Source organism: Pristis pectinata, chromosome 31 (genome assembly GCF_009764475.1).
Source record: "Pristis pectinata isolate sPriPec2 chromosome 31, sPriPec2.1.pri, whole genome shotgun sequence".
Classification (NCBI taxonomy): Eukaryota; Metazoa; Chordata; class Chondrichthyes; order Rhinopristiformes; family Pristidae; genus Pristis; species Pristis pectinata.
In genome coordinates, this window is record NC_067435.1 from 14,142,624 (window position 1) to 14,162,509 (window position 19,886).

General features: G+C 43.3%; 1 protein-coding gene across 3 annotated transcripts in view; it reads left to right on the forward strand.

Annotated features, from left to right (window-relative positions):
* Nucleotides 1-19,886, forward strand: part of slc44a2 (solute carrier family 44 member 2) — a 76,471-nt gene that overhangs the window by 14,078 nt on the left and 42,507 nt on the right. The window contains exon 1 of one of the 3 annotated variants that reach the window (XM_052042121.1): nucleotides 3,548-3,622. The exons of the other annotated variants lie outside the window; for them this stretch is intronic. Within the exon in view, the coding sequence (XP_051898081.1) occupies nucleotides 3,589-3,622 (34 nt within the window). The 5' untranslated portion in view covers nucleotides 3,548-3,588. Of the gene's footprint in view, nucleotides 1-3,547; nucleotides 3,623-19,886 lie in introns of those variants that run through there. 3 annotated transcript variants of the gene reach the window in all.

Here is a 19,886-nt window from a genome sequence, read left to right on the forward strand (position 1 = left end):
ATGAAATGGCAATACTCTTCTAGTTTGTCCTCTAAAAGAAAGTGTATCCATCACCTTGTTCTTTGGGCTGCCCATCTCCTGCCCTTCATATCTCATTCAGGGTGGCGATGTCAGTGCCAAAACATCTGAATTCACAGGCTATAATGGCAGAATGGTGTTTGGGTCTGCAGATGCTGGGGTGGTTCACCAGGGTCCTGAGCTTCCAGGCCCAGATCTTCATAGTGAGGAGTGCAAGTTGCTTGTGTGCATCATTTAAATATGGGATAGTTATTACATAACTAGCTACCAGAAGGGGTTGATAGAGGCAGATCTTCATTCAGTTGCAAGGGGGTTCAGATGACTGCAGATTCTGCTTCAAGGACCTTAACACACACATGGGTTGGCACATGCGTGTAGGTCCATATCAACAGGTATGCACTTGTACTCCATGCGCTTGGGTAGGCTTGGGCATGCTGCCCACACCCACTGCTGCTTCCTTGCTTAACACCCCTCCCACCTATCCAATTCCCCTTGACCCTTTTACCATCAATCATCTCTGTCCATCATTCTCCTTTCTATTGGTTCCTTCTCTACCCCAATACCCCCGACCACCTCCATAGCTCTAATCATTATGCCTCCTATCTTGCACCCTGATGCATCGCCGTCACCTTCTTCCTCTCATTCTTTCTTTCCTCTTGTCCTCTGCTCTCGTTCTTCCACACCTTTTCTCCCTCCCACCTCACTCCTCCCTCACTCTCCACCTCTTGAGGGTCCCATGTCTCATTGCTGAATGGTGTTTCTTTGTCCACAGGCTGGACCAGGATGCACAATGGCTGAAGGCAGTATCTTTGGGTGATTGGCCATGGGGTGCCTTTGGGTAAACGAATGCATTCCCTGTTCTGAATGGCCAACCCTATATAATGTAATCCCTTGTTCTAGATACCACAGACGGGAAATATCTTTCAACTGCTACCCTGTCAAGCTCCATAATAATTTGAGATCAAATGTCATTCTTCTAAACTTGAGGCCTAGTATTAGCTCAGCTTGCTTAATTGTTGCCTGTAGGATGACTTACCCTGCACCTTGCTTTTGCCTCCCTTCAAAACCCCGCCCCCCCAACATCCCACACACACAACATTCCAGGAATCCTTCTGGTGAGCCTTTGTTGTATTTCCTCTTTCACAAGAATATCCTTCCTAAAATGTGGAGACCAGACATTCACACATTATTTGAGATGCGGTCTCACAAAGGCCCTATGTAATTTCAATATTGCCTCTTTGCTCTTGCGAACGAAAACAGAATATGCTGGCAATGCTCAGCAGGTCAGGCCGCATCTGTGGGAAGAGAAACTGAGCCAACATTTCAGATCCGAAACTCTTTGTCAGAACTGAAAAGGAGACAGAAGAAAAAAGGAGAAGAAGCTTGTAAAGCTGCAGGGTGGAGGAAGGGAGTTGACTCCGATAGAGTAAAACTGGGGTGACCATGGGCGTAAACTATAAAGATTATCTGGTCAAAGAGTGAATGGGAACAGAGAGTGAGAACATGAACAAAAGAATATGGGAGTTGCAAAATTAAGAGCATTTCACACTCTGTTCTTTTTGATTTACAAATGTTTGTTTCACAAATGTTTGCTTTAATGCCATTGACTCTTCCGGCTATGTGTCTTTGACTTTGAAGCTACATTTTGCTATTACAAATAGTGTAGCGCACTTCATATATAGGAATATGCTGAACTGAAATGCACATCATATATTTCACCCAGCCTTTTCGATTTACAAAAATTCAGCTTTCCAGGAATTAATCCCTTTCTTTGATCAGGTTTGTAAATGAAGGAATGGCTGTGCTCAAATTCCGTTGCTGTAAGTCAACGTGCTGTTTACCTTCTGCATCATCCCCAAAATATTATCATTGCTATTTTTTTCTACTTCAGTAGTTTAGAGATAACTACATACAAGGTCCGAGAGAAAGGTTGGTAGATCATTCCAAATGCAAAGCTGATCGTGATGGCCACCTTTAGCTGCGGCTGTCTCCAGAATTGTCTAGAGATCTGGTATGCAAACACCAAGTGTCACTTATGTTGGGATTCTCTCTTGTCCTTACACTGAGAAGGCTGGGTCTAACCAAGCTGTCTAAGGTACAGGATGGCTCAACAATCTGGATTATACCTCTCTCCCAGATGGAATAATTCTTCAAGTGTAGTTCCTTTGAATGCACAGTTGTTGAGTAATCGTCATCTTGTAAATGTGCTTGGACTTAAAAGAAAAATATGGAGAGCATGGATTTTTTTTCTGGACAAGACATAGGTGGTTGATGCCTTTGGCAAAATGTTTAATTGCCATAACAGATCAACAGGTACCATGATTTATCCTGAGTGGTGTTGAGGAAAACCCTCTTGGTGAGGTCTTTTCAACATGCTCAGAGCCTCGGTGCTTTCACAAGCTGCCCTATAAGTCAAGCGATAGATAAGATTGTCTGTCTTTTAGTGGAACACCTCTTTCCACTGAGGGTGTGGAGAGAGGTGGGTGGGTACCTATACCTAATAGATCGATAAATGATATAGACAATGAGCTCTGTGGGCTCTTCCCTGGGACGTAGGCAACATCTGTGCCTGAAAACTGCCAGCTGTGTGTCCAGGAGTACAAAAGAGACCAATGGAGAAAGATTATCACATAAAGTCAACCCTTAATTGTTTTGCAATATATTAGAGGCTCTAATCTCTACTTTCTTTTATTTTAAAGAAGAATGTGTTTACTGTGCATTATCAGAAATGTAAAGTTGTCAAGTTTATTGTCATGTGCAGTGAGGTACAGTACAATGAAAAACTTGCAGCAGCATCACAGGCACATAGGTACAGACAACACACAGAATATAAATTAGACATAAACATTATACCCCACAGTGGGGGAAGAAAATGACATAATCAAAGACAAGTCCATGGTAGAACAAGGGATGGTTCATAGTGTTCCATTGCTGAGGCAGAGTTAGGGTTGTGCAGGTAGGTTTAAGAACACAATGATAGCAGGAAAGTAACTGTTTCTGAACCTGGTGGTGTGGGAATTCAGGCTTCTGTACCTCCTACCTAACGGTAGGAGCAAGACCAGGGCATGACCTGGATGGTGGAGATCCTTGATGATAGATGGACCGGGCTGTATTCACAACTCTCTGTAGCCTCTTGCACTTGCGTGTGCTGGAATTGCCGTATCAGGCCATGAAGCATCCAGTCAGGATACTTTCAATGGTGCCACTGTAGAAGTATTTGGTGACATGCTAAAGCTTCTAAGAAAGTACAGACACTGACGTGCCTTTTGCATGATATATTGAGGGGAGAATTGTTGTACGACTTTTGGACGTGAAATATATACTTGAAATTTTGTTATGAGATAAAAGTTTAATGTGTTTTAAAAAAAACAACTACCTCCCACTTAATAATAAAAGAAATGACCTTTGAGGCAATGCCTCTTGTTTCAATGCACTTGTATTTATCGAGTTTCCAGTTAAACCAGTCTTGACTCTGCTGAATAGGATAGCTGAGATACAGCATGACACGTCATACCAATTACAGGGAGTGCACTACCTGAGCTTAGTGTGAGGCATTTGTAGTTTGAGAGCATGAATGAAGAAGAAGATTTCTATGGAAAATATGGTAATATTTTATGAATCTTCTGCCTATAATGTTTGGATCCTGCTGTTTGCTGTTACTATGAGTGGTTTTTGCTGTTTGGCTGCTGCAGAACCTGAAATGCAGACTCTGCACGTTAGAGGCAGGCCTATTTTGGCTGTGTTTCCTGTGATGGAGCATTCAAGCCACGTTAATTTTATGCTCACAAGATAGTAGATGATTTGATTATTTTAATTCAGTATTACTACAGAGGCAAGCTGGGCCTGAAATTATAATCAAAAGGACTTGGATGTTGTAACTGCATTGAAATTAAAGGTGTGAATAGAATAATTTATTTAAAATTGCACAGAAACTCCCTAGTTGTTGTTTGAGACTTAATGAGGACTGACTTTAATAGTGGCTTTTCATGGGCTTCCTGTTTCGCACTAATGGTGTAATTGCTGGAGGTGTGTGAGGGTTGAATGGCTCTTAAATTCGGAGTAGGTGACTAATGGTTGCATTGTCTTGACTACTGTGTTGATATGTGTTTAAAGTATACTGATCAGTGAGATGAACTGATTGAAATGTTTTTGTTTGGAATTGAACTTTCTTCTTACACTTCTGAACTTCCTGTTTCATATCTTTAGTTCCCCATAAAATCTGTTTTGCATACTCGCTGTGGAAGTGTGAATGTGTCATAACAGTTTAGTCACTGAGCTAGGAATCAGGAGACATAAGTGGCAGCTGTGAAATATAAATTAAATCAATAATTCGAAATGAAAAAAAAATTAAGAAACAAGTGATGATCAAAGCTATGGAATTGTTGAGAAAAACCCACATGATCCCAGATGTACTTCAGGAAGGAAATCTGCCTTCCTTATTCAGTTTATCCCACCAGTGAGGTTGACTCTGAAATGGCCTGGCAAGCAGTTCTGTTAGACCATAACCACTATATTGAAACTAGAAAGAGTAAAACAGAAGGCTCACAAGACATTGATTTAGGTACTGAATTTAGACAGGGCAAAGTTACTCCCAGCCCAGTGGACCTTACGGTGTCCTCATGTCAAACATTTAGGCACTGGTGTCTAAATTGGGAGAGCTGTCTCTTAGATTAGTCATTATAGTCATGGAATTGTATTCTACAAGCACAGTCCTCCATCACACTTCCTGAGTACATCCTGTTCCAGTGATGGGACAAATCTACCAGGGAGGTGGCATACAGGTGGGAGGGAGTAGGCCTCAAAATTGATTTCAGACCCAGTGAGATCTCATGACATCAGGTCAAACATGGCCAAAGAAAATTGCTGACTACTACCTACTGTTTTCCCTTAATGATAGCTTGGTGTTCATCAGTGTTGAGTGACATTTGGAAAAAGCATTGAAAGTAACAAGGGCACAAAATGTACTCAGGTTGAAGGACTTGATATCCATCACTAAGAATGGCCACCACCACTGACCGGGCTGGCCAAATCCAAAGGAGGTAGTTGCTTAATTGGGTCTGCACAGATAGTATGAATCAATACAAAGGGTAAACCTACTTGACCTTGTTCTCATTAGTCTACCTGTGGAAGATGTATTATCCACAATGGTATGATAGAAGTCACCACTGCACAGTCCTCGTGGAGGCAGTCTTGTCTTCATACGAGGACAGTCTCCATTTTGTTGGCACTATAATTGATTGATTACCACATAAAATACAAAAGCGAGTATCCATCAGGTGCTGTGAACCGTCAACAGACATGTACATTACCACAACCTGAAGCCTTGTGGCTGGCATATCCCTCGCTCTATCATTTCTGTCAAGCTAGGGGTCAATCCAGATTCGCTGAGCAGCACAGATGGGCACTGCCATGAGCAGCAGCAGGCATATCTAAAAATGAGGCACATACCTCATGAAGTTTCACATGTAAAAAAAAATCTGGATAACCACTTGATGCACCTTAAACAGGCTGAGAACAGGGAAGTGGGATGTGTACAAGTCGCTTTTCTTCCGCTGGTATGGACACAATGAGACCAAATGGCCTCTCCTCTAATTCGAGTTCATGTATACTAAGCGGAAAAAAAACACCATGTAATTAAGGGGTAAGTCATCAACAAACAATGGGGCAGGTCTAAAGCTCTGCAATCCTGCAGCATCTAGTTGTAAATGGCAGTGGGCAGGTAAACAGCTAACAGGACAGGGAGCCTCCAAAACATCTCCATTCTCAACAATGGCAATATCCAACACACGGGGTCTAAAAGCAAGGCTGATCATTCACAGATAAGATCAGCAAGAAATGCAGAGTGGATGCTCTATCTCGGCTTCCTCCTGAGATCCCGCCATCACAGAAGCAAACCTTCAGCCAGTTTAATTAATTTCACATAATATGAAGAAATGACTGAGAGCATTGGATGCAGCAGACTAAGGGACCAGTCAACATCCTGACTATAGTACTGAACATCTGTGCTGCAGGGCCAGCTGTGGCTATAGCCAATCTGTTCCAATACAGAAAGGATAGCTTGATTGAGATGTTGTGGGGAGAGATGTCACTGTAAAATATTGACAGGCAGCAATTGGGCATGTGCTGAAACAGCATGATTGTGCTTCAGAAGGCTCCAGAGTAAGAGAGGGGACAATTTCTCAGTAATTAATGAGAAATTCGGTTCATCACACTAGTCTGCCCTTCAATATGATTGTGATCTTTTATCTCAGCTTCAGTTTCCTGCACTAACTCCATATCCCTTATTTCCCTTGGGGATTGAAAGATTTTTTTATATTGTCTGCAAATACTCATTATGCACTGAGTGAAGAAATTTTTCCTCATGTCTGTCATGAGTGGCTGACTCCTGCAAGCCCCTTATGTACATGGGAAAGTTACATACAAATATCTGAAAAGAGCAGGAGTCAGCTGCTCGGCCATTCAATTAGATTATGGCCAATATGATTGCAAGCTCAACTCTGCCTCCACCCAAATGGCTGAGAGGTAACCTATCTACCTCAGCCTTAAATATTCAAAGTCACCGTTCTTTGAGAAAGAGAATACTGACAACACAGTAGAAATTTTGCCTCATTGCCTTCAGTGAATGCCCCCTTATTTTTAAGCAGTGGCCCTTTGGTCTAGGTTCTCCCACCACATCCTCTCCAGATCCACTGTGTCAAGAACCCTCAAAAGCATTCTAAACTCCAGTAGAGTGCATCAGAAGGGTAGACTTTAAATGAGGAGTGAAAATGTGAGTAGCTGCTTTGCTGATAACAGATTAAGCTTGTTTGGCCATTATAAACTGGTGTAGAATCAAGGGGTGTGACGTACTACCTGTTGATTAAGTAGATGGATAAGGTGCAGTTGGAGACCAGGGGTTATTGCATCTTACTGTAGGCTTTTGGGTCAATACCCTTGCCCCAAAAGTCATACTTATTTAATTCAATTCTTCTTGAATATATTTGATAGTGGAGTTGAAAATAGTCCAGTAGTATCTGGAAGGTTTATGGACAGGAAGTAGTCAGCCTTGTGCTGGTACAGCACGATGAGGCTGCAGTGAGCTATGCAGGTACTTCATGATTTGATGCTTGTTATTCCTCACATAGTTATTCACTGGCTGTGCTGAAGTTTCATGGGAAGATGCAGTATAGATTTACAAAGGATATTTTAACGAAAGGGGAAACAACTTTATGCTGTGTGAGATTATCATCACTAATATTGGTGGTGCCTCAGCCATTGTTTACTCAAGAAACTCAGTAATGTTACAGTTGACAATCTATTCAAACGTCATTGTGTGGTCAGTTAGTCAACCAATGCAGCATCTGTGCTTGGCTGTGAGCCTTGATGCACATGGGTGAGAGGAGTTCCTGCCTCTGATCACCCACCATGGCTGCAAAATAAACATGTGGGCTTTGTGGGAAAACAGAACTAATATCTGCTATGATGCTCTGAATGCTGGCAGATCCATTCAACCCCACTGTCTAGAGTTGTACATGATGCCCCTAGAGCTGTGTATGTCAAAGTAAGGTGAGAAGTGCCTAGAAAATCAAAAAGATGCAGTTGCTAGGGGTTTCCAGCATAAAAGTGTCCAGATCTGGAGTAATTGATGGTTTGGATTAATGGCAGACGTGGTGCCTGTAGAAAACCTGTGACAGTGCATTGGGATTCTTGTCCAGAGAATGCATAAACTAATGGGTGTAGTGAAATCATTTTCTACTTCAATTTGTTAGCACAATATTTGAAACAGTGAAAGGCATTTATACAACCTCATGGTGATATTGGTGACCAGAAGGTTATTACCATGGATATAAATAACTATGAATTGCTTTCATAGTTAATGAAACTTGACACTATTATATTGGGTCAACAGTGCGATGGCACTAGAACCTTGGGAGGTATAAAGAAGAGAAGATAACTGACAGAAGGTGACAAGTATCTGGAAATCAAAGCCAAGACCCGAGTATCTATAGGGTAAAAGACTTAGCCTTCAAGATGGGAAATGATCTGATGAAGTTTATTTTCTATTAATTCCCCTGTGAGAATTATTGAATATTAAACAGAGGATTGGCAGAAGAAAGGGGAACATTGCATCCAGATATGGACATACAGCTTTTCTGTCAACACAGAAATATTACTTTGGATGAGTTCAAAGAATGTCTTCAGGTGGTTGCTTGTGTACACAATGAGCCACCGGTACAATGGCATCACAAGCCATGGTTGACTGTTAAGTGGTAGGTCGTCAGCTGTTCTCATGCTGTGCAGAGGGGAGGAGTTGCAGGGGAGTGGCATCTAGTTATTAGCAACACAAGAGACTGCAGACACTGGAATCTGGAGCAACAAACAAGATGCTGGAGGAACTCAGCAGGATTGGTAAACAGTCTGAATTTGAAACGTTTACTGTCCATTTCCTTCCACAGATGCTGCCTGACCTGCTGAGTTACTCCAGCATTTTGTTTGTTGCTCTAGTTATTAGAGGCCTTGATGGCTTCAGTATGGAATTGAAAGAAAATAGATGATTAAAAGACAAGGAAAACTATGAATTTGTATATTACCTTTCACAAACCTCTGAATGAAGTATTCTTCGGTGTGTAGTCACTGCTGTAATACAGTCTAGGAAACATAGAACACTACAGCACAGTACAGGCCCTTCGGCCCACAATGTTGTGCCGACATTTTATCTTGCTCTAAAATCTATCTAACCCTTCCCTCCCACATAGCCCCTTATTTTTCTATCATTCATGTGTCTATCTAAGAGTCTCTTAAATGTCTGTAATGTATCTGCCTCCACAACCTCTGCAGGCAGTGCGTTCCACGCACCCGCCACTCTGTGTGTAAAAAAAAGTTACCCCTGACATCCCCCTTATAACGTCCTCCAATCACCTTAAAATTATGTCCCCTTAAGTTAGCCACAGTATTTTGTTGCACAGTATTTTTGATTATTTGTTAGTCCTTTTATTTTCACTGAATAATGATTTGTGTTTCTTAAGTAAATACACACCACATGAAGTACATGCATGGTTGGCAATTTTTGCATTACAGACTCCTGCAAATAATAGAGTGCTAACATTCAGATAATCTGGTTTAGTAATGTTGAAGGATGCATATTGAACCTAGGACAGCAGGGAGAATGCTTCAAAATAATGCGTTAATACCTTTTCAAACACCTTTTCTGCATTCTTAAATGCTACCTGAAAAGGTAGAAAAGGGCCTTGGCTGAATGTCCCATCTGAAAGCTAGGATGTCCCCCAGTCTGTTCCTTTAACAGTGCAGCATTTCTTCAGTGTTGGAGTGGAATATTGTCCTAGTGCTTGAGTTGCTGGTGTGGGACATGAACTCATGGTCTGAAGTCATGGCCAGCACAGCTGGGTGTTGATCTGTTGCCAGGACAGACATGAAACCTGCTTTGCTCATAGACCACAGGATCTGGTGTACATTAAGAGGATGTAAAGGACGAGATAGATATAATTAGCCATCTTTGGGGAGCTGTATGAAGGCAGTGTATTGTGTCAGTGAGAATTGGGATTACCTGTGGCCCTGACAGTTGTGTCCTGCCAGCACTTGATCCTTAAGGACACATTATTATGCATAGCACAGTACTTGGGGATTGGAGGGGGGGGGGGGAAGATTGCAGAGTATTGGGGAAGGTGCTGGGAGGGGGGACCAAACTAGACTGCTCTTTTGCAGAGCCAACATGGCCTCAATAGGCCGAATGGCCTCCTATGCTGTAACCTTTCTGTGATTTTTGAGGCTTCTGTGAATGAGGGAGGTGACTGTGTTACAGCAGTGTAATTACACTGCCCCTGTGCAATACATTTTGACCCGCATGCTTCTGCAGCAGTTCGGGGAACACGTACGTTCTCAATGAAGATGTTTCTCCAAGTACCCTTAGCGGTGAGAGAGTATAGGAATACAGGGCTTATAGGGAATGCTGGACCATAGGCCGCAAAGTGAGGGACCATTAAGCTGTAGGGAGCACAGAGACCATATAAATGAGGGAGCACTGGGAATGTCAGACTCTGGGGCTTATCAAACAGAGGAGCACTGGGAATGTCAGACTCTAGAAAGACATGGAAAGACTATGAAGTGTGTGATTATCCCATGGCATGTCTAAAACAGAATTCCTTTCTCAATAAATACCCAAACAAACAGATTAGCTGGTGATTCATCTAAGTACTCTCAGAATCATAGAGACTTAGTGTTGTACTACACACAGAAACAGGTCCTTCAGCCCACCACATTGATGCGAACATTTCTGCCCATCTGCACTAATCCCATATGCCTGCATTAGACTTGTATCCTTCTACACCTTGCCTAGTTAAATACCTGTCTAAATGTCTCTTAAATGTATTGATTGTATCTGACTCCACCACCTCTTCTGGTAGCGAGTTCCAGATATCAACCACTCTCAGTTTAACAAAAAAAAACTTTTCCCTCAAATCCCTTTTTTAAAACTTCTTCCTGGCCATAAGCTTTGCCCTCTTGTTTTTGATGCCCCTACCATGGGAAAAAGCTTCTATATGTCTTATAATTTTATGTACCTCTGTCAGGTCACCCCTCAGCCTCCTTCGTTTTGGGGAAAGCAAACCCAACCTAACCAACCTCTCTCCATAACCAAAGTCCTCCAATCGAGGCATCATCCAGCTCAATCAAATCCTTCCTTTGGTGTGGTGACCAGAACTGCACATAATACTCCCAAATGCAGTCTAGCCAGTGTTTTGCAAAATTGCAACATAACATCTCAACTCTTACATTCTATGCTCTGACCTATGAAGGCAAGCATGCCATATGCATTCTTAACCACTCTATCTGCCTATGTTGCCACTTTCAGGGAGGTACAGACTTGAACCCTAAGGCTCATCCGTTCATCAATTTACCTTCGCACCCTACCATTTACTGTATATGCCCTACCCTATTTGATTTCCCAAAATGTATCACCTTGTACTTGATACGATTCCATCCAACTTTCCATCTGATCTATATCCTGCTGTAGCCTTAGATAACTTTCCTGACTATCCACAATACTACCAATGTTTGTGTCATCCACAAATTTACTAATCATGCCTCCTACATTCACTTCCAAGTCCATATATCTCAAACAGCAAAGGTCTCATTGCTGATCCCTGCGATAAACCACTGGTCACCAACTTCCAATCAGAAAAACATCCTTCCACCACTGCCCTCTGCGTACTCTCTTTCTACCATAATTACTGCCGTTATGCTCTCCCTAATCTGTAACGCAACTCCCTCTTTTACATTCCCCTCTGTCATAGCTGAAACTTCTGTACCCTGGAACATTAAGCTGCCACTCCTGCCTTTCTCTCAACTATGTTTCTGTGATTGCATTAACATTATAATTCCAAGCGCATCCATGCTCTAAACTCCTCAGAAATTTTGCATCAAAGTAAATGCAGTTGAGTCTGCCAGCCCTCCCATGCCTCTGTCTGCTCTGCCTACGGGACTTGCTTAATTTATCCTCTACTCTTTTGGTATGTATTTTTTGTTTTTTGTCTGTGAACGATCTTTAAGAAATTCATGGTTTGAAGCATTCAGATACCTTGTCAGATCGACAGGTTTCAACTTCCTCTTTTGATTTATTGTAAACAATAGCAACAGGATGTGGAGCTCTTGAACTCCGAGAAACAGCAAACTGCCTTCTTTGAGTGAATCACAAAGAGTGGTTTCTCCATAGAGTCTCTGTTCCAAGGCATTTCATTTCTTCAACTGATTTTGCATTATATCAGTTTGTTTTTAAAATGATACTGTCTTAGATTTGACATAAATGTTACCCAGTACCTGCAAACAAGGAAAGTGGAGCTTGGCACTAATTGGTTTCCTGTGGTGACATGGCTTCTCTTTGCAAAGTATTGAGGTTTTTAACAAAACAAGTTAACAGATGAGCAAAAAGTCCTTATTACACTGCTGTAAACCAGGCCATTTAAAAAAAATGCATAGACCAGCCAACCTGTTAAAAAAAACAAAAGATAGCTTTGTGGAGTTTGCATCTGAATGGGCTGTTAGATGTTCTGATATTTCTGGTTTTATTTCCTGTAACTGATCATGCTTGGTGCTGTGGCAGGTGTACAGCAGAGAAGATTCATTCTAATATCCTATACAGGCTGTCCCTGGTTAATGAACAGGTTCCATTTTTTACAGACATCCATAAGTCAATTTTGTCCATAGGTCGGAAAATACACAACATTCACTCAATATGGTAACCACACCTCTATAGTATTGTGATGAATGGCATCAAAAGCATATAAGAATGATAAGAAAGAAGAATTACTAAAAGTGGAGAAAGGAAACTCGTTCTGCCATTTGTAAGAGTGAATGTATGTACATGCGTTGGACTTTTGAATGTAATGATGTTATGGGAGCTAATTCATACGTAGGGGTGTCCACAAGTTGGGATTTTGTAACCCAGGGATGGCCTGTAGTTTATTTATAAACACATTCATTGGCACAATTGCTCTTGCTTGACTAATACTAAAGAATGCTGTGCCTTTGTAATATAAATTATCAAAGGAGTGATATGAACGTCCCTTTGTCATCTACAATATTTTGAATCCCTGTTTGAGAGACTTCGTAGTTTCTATTTCCTTTATACTCTGCCATGGCTCAGCAACTACCCTGTTATCCCTTTTGTTATTGGCTCCCTGTAGCACCTTGATCATAATAGTGACACTGCTGTGCTTGGGGGGGAGGGGGGGGGGGGTTCCATCTTTAGAAGCAGAAGTTAAACTGAGACGCCATCAGCTGTCAGATAGACATAAATGAACCCTTCAACACTATTTTGATGAAGAATGAAAGAGATTTTCTGGTATCCTGGCCATCATTTCTCCTTGGTCAACGTCATTAAAATAGGGATTATCTGATCATTTATTTCATTAAGTTGTGTGACTTGGAGGAAAATGTAAGTGGTATGATCAGTAAGTTTGCAGATGATACAAAAATTGGTGGAGTTATAGATAGCAAGGAAGGTTGCCTACAGGTACCGTGGGGCACAGATCAGCTGGAAAGTTAGCCAGAGCAGTGTCAGATGAAATTTAATCCAGAAAAGTGTGAGGTAATGAATTTTGGGAAGTCATATAGGACAAATGGAGTAAAAGGCAGGGACCTTAGGAGAGATGATGTACAGGCAGACATAGGGGTATAAGTCCATAGCTCCTTGCAAGCAGCAACATAGGTGGATAGGGTTGTGAAAAAGGCATTTGATATGTTTGCCTTCATAGGCTGAAGCATTGAGTATAACAGTTTTGCCGTCATGCTGTAGTTGTACAAAGCCTGGATTAGATTGCACTTAGAGTTTTGTGTGTGGCTCTGGGAGGATGTGGTAGCAATTGAGAGAGTGCAGAAGAGATTCACCAGAATGTTGCCTGGAATAAGGAGTTGTAGTCACAATGAGAGATTGGTTAGACTGGGTTTATTCTCACTGGAACACAGAAGTCTTTGCTTTATATTTTTATGAATATTTTTCTGTGGGATCTTGCTAAATGTGAACTTGCTGCTGTGTTCTCTGTATTACTACTTCAGAAGGCCTTCACTTACCATGATGAAGTGTCCAGTAGAAATGTAACCAACAGGATTGTAAAAGGTAACTGGAAATGTAAGGGTTAAACTGGACATGTAAGGGTTAATGGTGTGCAGCTATTATTCCTTCAATCATGGTGTGATATTGCTTCAACCATGGGGTGACTATAGTTATGGCTACAAGTTTGCAAGTGCTGGTGGTAAACAAAGAAATGTTTAAGGTGTATCTTGCTTTGCTACAAGTTTGCTGTAAGCAACTGCCCTAGTACGTGCAGCTTCCCACGGATTAAGTATATAAGGAGGAACACTAACCTGTAAATCTCTGAGTGGGGATCAGTACAGAGCTCGGGTTACACTGTTTACTCTCTCTCTGTATCCCTCACTCCCGCTAGCGTTAAATTAATAAAACATTAATCATACGTTCCTTGGTTCTGCCGTTGTCTGATTTATTACAGCGCGGGTCGACTTTCACAGGATGTTACTATTTAATTATAAGGTGTGTGGACTTGATGTATGTGAGCAAGTCAGGGGAAGTTGGGGATGTTATTAGCCAGTCAGGGGATGGGGATGGAGGAAGCTGGTTGCGAGGGGTGGAGTAGAGGGACAGGTATATTGGGAGCCAGTCTGAGGCAGTTGGGATAGATAAGGTAGCAGTCAGTCTGGGAATGTTGGGAGCTGGGAACCAGTTAGTTGGCTTATATGAATAATCTTTTCTCTGCTGCATCAGAGAAATGAGAAGCTCCTCCTCTAGCACAGGTGGCATTCACTATAAAAAGAAACAACTCCCTTTATGCAGCCTTACTAAAAAATGCAGCTCATCTGGAATAATTAGAACACACAACGTTACAGTGCAGTACAGGCCCTTCAGCCCACGATGTTGTGCCGACATCTTATCCTGCTCTAATATCTATCTAACCCTTCTCTCCCACGTAGCCCTCCATTTTTCTATCATTCATGCGCCTATCTAAGAGTCTCTTAAAGGTCCCTAATGTATCTGCTTCCACACCTCTGCCAGCAGTGCGTTCCACGCACCCACCACCCTCTGTGTAAAAAAAAACTTACCCCTGACATCCCCCCTATACCTTCTTCCAATCACCCGAAAATTATGCCCCCTCGTGTTAGCCATTTTCGCCCTGGGAAAAAGTCTCTGACTGTCCACTCGATCTATGCCTCTTATCATCTTGTACATCTCTATCAAGTCACCTCCCATCCTCCTTTGCTCCAAAGGGAAAAGCCTTAGCTTGCTCAACCTATCCTCATAAGACATGCTCTCCAATCCAGGCAGCCATCCTAGTAAATAAACTGTGCACCCTCTCTAAAGCTTCCACATCCTTCCTATATTGAGGTGACCAGAACTGAACACAATACTCCCAAGTGTCATCTAACCAGAGTTTTGTAGAGCTGCAACATTACCTCGTGGCTCTTAGACTCAATACCCTGACTAATGGCCAACACACCATACACCGCCTTAACAACCCTATCAACCTGCGCGGCAACCTTGAGGGATCTATGGATGCAGACTCCAAGATCCCTCTGTTCCACCACACTGCAAAGAGTCCTGCCATTAACCTTGTATTCTGCCTTCAAATTCGATCTTCCAAAGGGTATCACTTCACACTTTTCCAGGTTGAACTCCATCTGCCACTTCTCAGCCCAGTTTTCTGCATCCTATCTTCACTTCACTTCTCTGCATCCTATCAATGTCCTGTTGTAACCTACAGCAACCTTCTACACTATCCACAACACCATCAACCTTCGTGTCATCTGCAAACTTACTAACCCACCCTTCCACATCCTCATCCAAGTCATTTATAAAAATCACAAAAAGCAGGGGTCCCAGAACAGATCCCTGTGGAGCACTACTGGTCACTGACCTCCAGTCAGAGTATGCTTCATCTACAACCACCCTCTGTCTTCTATGGGCGAGCCAATTCTGAATCCACACAGCCAGGTTTCCCTGGATCCCATCCCTCCTGACTCTCTGAATGAGCCTTCCATGAGGAACCTTACTAAAATCCACATACACCAGATCCACTTCATCAACATGCTTTGTCATATCCTCAAAGAATTCAATCAGGCTCGTGAGGCATGACCTGCCCCTCACAAAGCCATGCTGACTGTCTGTAATCAGTTTATGCTTCTCCAAATGCCCATAAATCCTGTCTCTAAGAATCTTCTCCAGTAATTTGCCTACCACTGAAGTAAGACTCACCGGTCTGTAATTCCCAGGGCTATGCCTACTCTCCCTTTCTTGAACTAAGGAACAATATTTGCCACCCTCCAATATCTGGCACTACTCCTGTGGCCAGTGAGGACGCAAAGATTATCTCCAAAGGCACAGCATTCTCTTCCCTAGCTTCCCATATTAACCTTGGATATATCCTGTCCAGCCCCGGTGACTTATCTATCCCAATGTTTTTCAAAAGTTTCAGCACATCCTCTTTCTTCACATTGACATGGTCTGCTGTATCAGCCTGTCGTACGCCATCCTCACAAACATCAAGGCCTCTCTCAATGGTGAATACTGAAGCAAAGTATTCATTAAGGACCTCCCCTACCTCTTCCGATTCTACACACATTTCTTCTTTTATCCCTCACTCTAGTCATCCTCCTATTCTTCACATACGTGTAGAACGCCTTGGGGTTTTCCTTAATCCAACTCGCCAAGGCCTTCTCATGCCCCCTTCTAGCTCTCCTAAGTCCATTTTTAAGCTCCCTCCTTGCTACCTGGTAACTCTCCAGAGCTCTGTCTGATCCTTGCTTTCTAAACCTTAAGTGAGCTTTTTTTCTCTTGACAAGATATTCAACGTCTCTTGTCAACCATGGCTCCTTCACTCTACCATCCTTACCCTGCCTCAATGGGACAATCCTATCCAGAACCCCATGCAAGTACTTCCTAAACAACCTCCACATTTCAGTCGTGCACTTCCCCAAGAACATCTGTTCCCAATTTACACTCCCAAGTTCCTGCCTAATAGCATCATAATTCCCCCTCCCCCAATTAGTGTCTCTCAGTGTCTCTGCTGCTACTGGGGGGTCTGTAGAATACTCCCAGTAGAGTGATCGCTCCCTTCCACCCACACTGACTCAGTGGACAATCCCTCCAGGACATCCACCCTGTCCACAGCTATGATATTGTCCCTGATCAGCAAAGCCACTCCCCCACCTCTTTTACCTCTGTTCCTGTCCCTTTTGAAACATCTAAACCCTGGAACATCCAGCAGCCCCATTCCTGCCCTTGTGACAGCCAAGTCTCTGTAATGGCCACAACATCATAGTTCCATTCACTGACCCATGCTCTAAGTTCATCAGCCTTGTTCCTGATACATCTCGCATTAAAGTAGACGCACCTTAGCCCATCCAACTGACTGCAATTTTGCCCTTTCAACTGCCTATCCTTTCTCACAGTCTTTCTACATGCTGCATCTACTTGTGCACTAAATCCACCAACCTCTGACCTATCACTCGGGTTCCCATCCCCCTGCCAAACCAGTTTAAACTCCACCCCCCCCCCCCCCCCCAACAGCTCCAGCAAACCTGCCCGCAAGTATATTGGACCCCCTCAAGTTCAGATGTAACCCGTCCCTTTTATACAGGTCGTACCTTCCCCAGAAGAGATCCCAAAGATCCACAAATCTGAAACCCTGTCCCCTGGATCAATTTCTCAGCCATGCATTCATCTGCCAAATCAACCTATTCTTACCCTCACTGGCACGTGGCACAGGCAGCAATCCAGGTATTACTACCCTCAAGGTCCTGCTTTTAGGATTCCTACCTAGCTCCCTATATTCCCTCTTCAGGACCTCATTTCTTTTCCTACCTATGTCATTGATACTAGTGTGTACCACGACTTCTGGCTGTTCGCCCTCCTCCCTCAGAATGCTGTGGACCCAATCTGAGACATCCTTGACCCTGGAAATTGTTAACTGGATAAAAGTTGTTCTGGAGTGAAACTTGCTGGATTTCACTTTGGTTATTCTGCAGCTGTGCAGATTTTTTCCACATGATTCATTCCACTCGAGGGTGTGTTGGAGTTTTTTTTAAAACGCAGCCAAGGGATCATTTTTTCCAAAGCTTGAAAGAAACAAAAAAAGCAAGAATGTATTTTTTCTGGGTGGCGTGCGGAGCAAAAGGCAGAGAGATGCAACAGTTCTCATCCAGTGAGAGTTGGGCCATTGAAAGCCAGTGGGGACTGATGAAAATGAGGGTCTCATGGGGCCAGTGAGGGAGCAAGGAAGACCTGGTGCCTAATGGAACCAATACTCCAGCAATCAATGATGTTGGTGTTCTAACCAAGAGTTGGTCTGATATCACTTCAGTTTTCCTTCCCTCTGAAGATGTTTTTCCAATCACTGGCAGTATTTCCTCCCAGTACATCACTCAAGTGGCCAGTCTGCATGTGAATTTGGTCTCATGAACGTTGGCACAACATTCAGTTGTGGGAAATGTCACATGCCCAGCTAATCCTGCTGCTGGCAATTCTCTCACTTTCTAGCCTAAAAGTATAAGAATAACTAGGAACAGGATTTCTAGATGAATTTCCTTCCTGAAACCATTTGTTATCTCTACCCCAGCCATGCCTAGGATCAACTAACTCAGTGCAGTCTGTTCATTCTGTATGTAGACCACAAGTGTCATCAGCTACTGTCCTTAGAGCAGTTGCTCTCAACTATTACAAACAAACTCTCTGCCGTTAGTACCTTGTGCATTGTGCTCTTGGCAATACAATTACACAAACTGTATTGAGCAAGTGCGACTCTGATAAATGATGACGATCTCGTGGATTAATAGGTGACATGTAGTGTGGTGGAAGGTACATGCGGGCACAAAATGGTACCAATACAGGAGTAAGAGGGGTGGTGGGAGAAGAGAAGAGGAGGTGGTCACTTTAAAGGGTTGTCCTGAAATGAGAATTTCTTTGACTAGTTATCTGTTCTTTTCTCCATTGGCTTTTGGATCACTTCTTTGACCATCTGGAAACCCCTCTGCACAATGTAATAACTGAAAGTTAGATTAGCACAGACAGACCTGTTGTAAAACATGTTACCTAATCTACTGAAAAGAAGTTTGTTGAAGAATTTCTCTCCTTAGACCAGCATGTAAATACCAGTTTTTAAAGTATGGATCATGCAATGACTGTTTCACGATTAGTCATTACAGACTAATGTCATGTGTGACTAAGCATTCGTGTCATTAACTTATAGTAGTGTTTTTCAAGTAGACATAAAAAAGGCACAGATATTGATACTATGTTAAGTAACTGCCAAGCATCTACAGTGAAATTGTACATCAACAGTTGCACTTCAATTATTTGTGTGTGGTGTTCTGTTAAGTTCTACAGCGCAAAGCTGAAGCAACCTTATCTAATGTTGCTGATGGTCTTTTACAACTTAGGGTCATAGAGTGAACACTTCCAATCTACAAGGATGACCCCAAGCTTGCATTTGCCTATCACAAATTTTCCATCACAATCCCACTGACTTCTATGTCTTTGGTCTCTTATGCTGTTCAGACAAAGCCCAGCATAAGTTTGAGCAGCTACACCTCATCCTCTTGTCCAGACACACTACAGCACTTGGGACTCGACAATGAATTCAGCTATTCTGGGTTACCAATCTTGCCAGTTCTTGCACAAGCTGGGCAGTTCTGGTGTAAGAGCAGAGAATTCTGGGGGTGCTCAGTGTGTTGGCCAGCGTTTGTTGGTGGGGGGCAGGGTTAATGTTTCAAGTGAATGACCTTTCACGATGGTGGAGGAATTGTTGTCAACATGGGGTGCCTCTCCTCTCTCTCTCTCCTCTCTCTCTCTCTCTCCTCTCTCTCTCTCCTCTCTCTCTCTCTCTCCTCTCTCCCTCCCCCCTCTCCCTCCCCCCTCTCTCTCCCTCCCCCCTCTCTCTCCCTCCCCCCTCTCTCTCCCTCCCCCCTCTCTCTGCCTCCCCCCTCTCTCTCCCTCCCCCCTCTCTCTCCCTCCCCCCTCTCTCTGCCTCCCCCCTCTCTCTGCCTCCCCCCCTCTCTCTGCCTCCCCCCTCTCTCTCCCTCCCCCCCTCTCTCTCCCTCCCCCCTCTCTCTCCCTCCCCCCTCTCTCTCCCTCCCCCCTCTCTCTCCCTCCCCCCTCTCTCTCCCTCCCCCCCCTCTCTCTCCCTCCCCCCTCTCTCTCCCTCCCCCCTCTCCCTCCCCCCCTCTCCCTCCCCCCTCTCCCTCTCAATGCTGCCTGGCCTGCTGAGTATTTCTAGTAACAGTTCTCTTTTGTTTCATATTTCCAGAATCTGTAATTTTTTTATTTGCTTTTTGGTCTCTGGCCAGATCATCCAGCTGCAATGTTACCT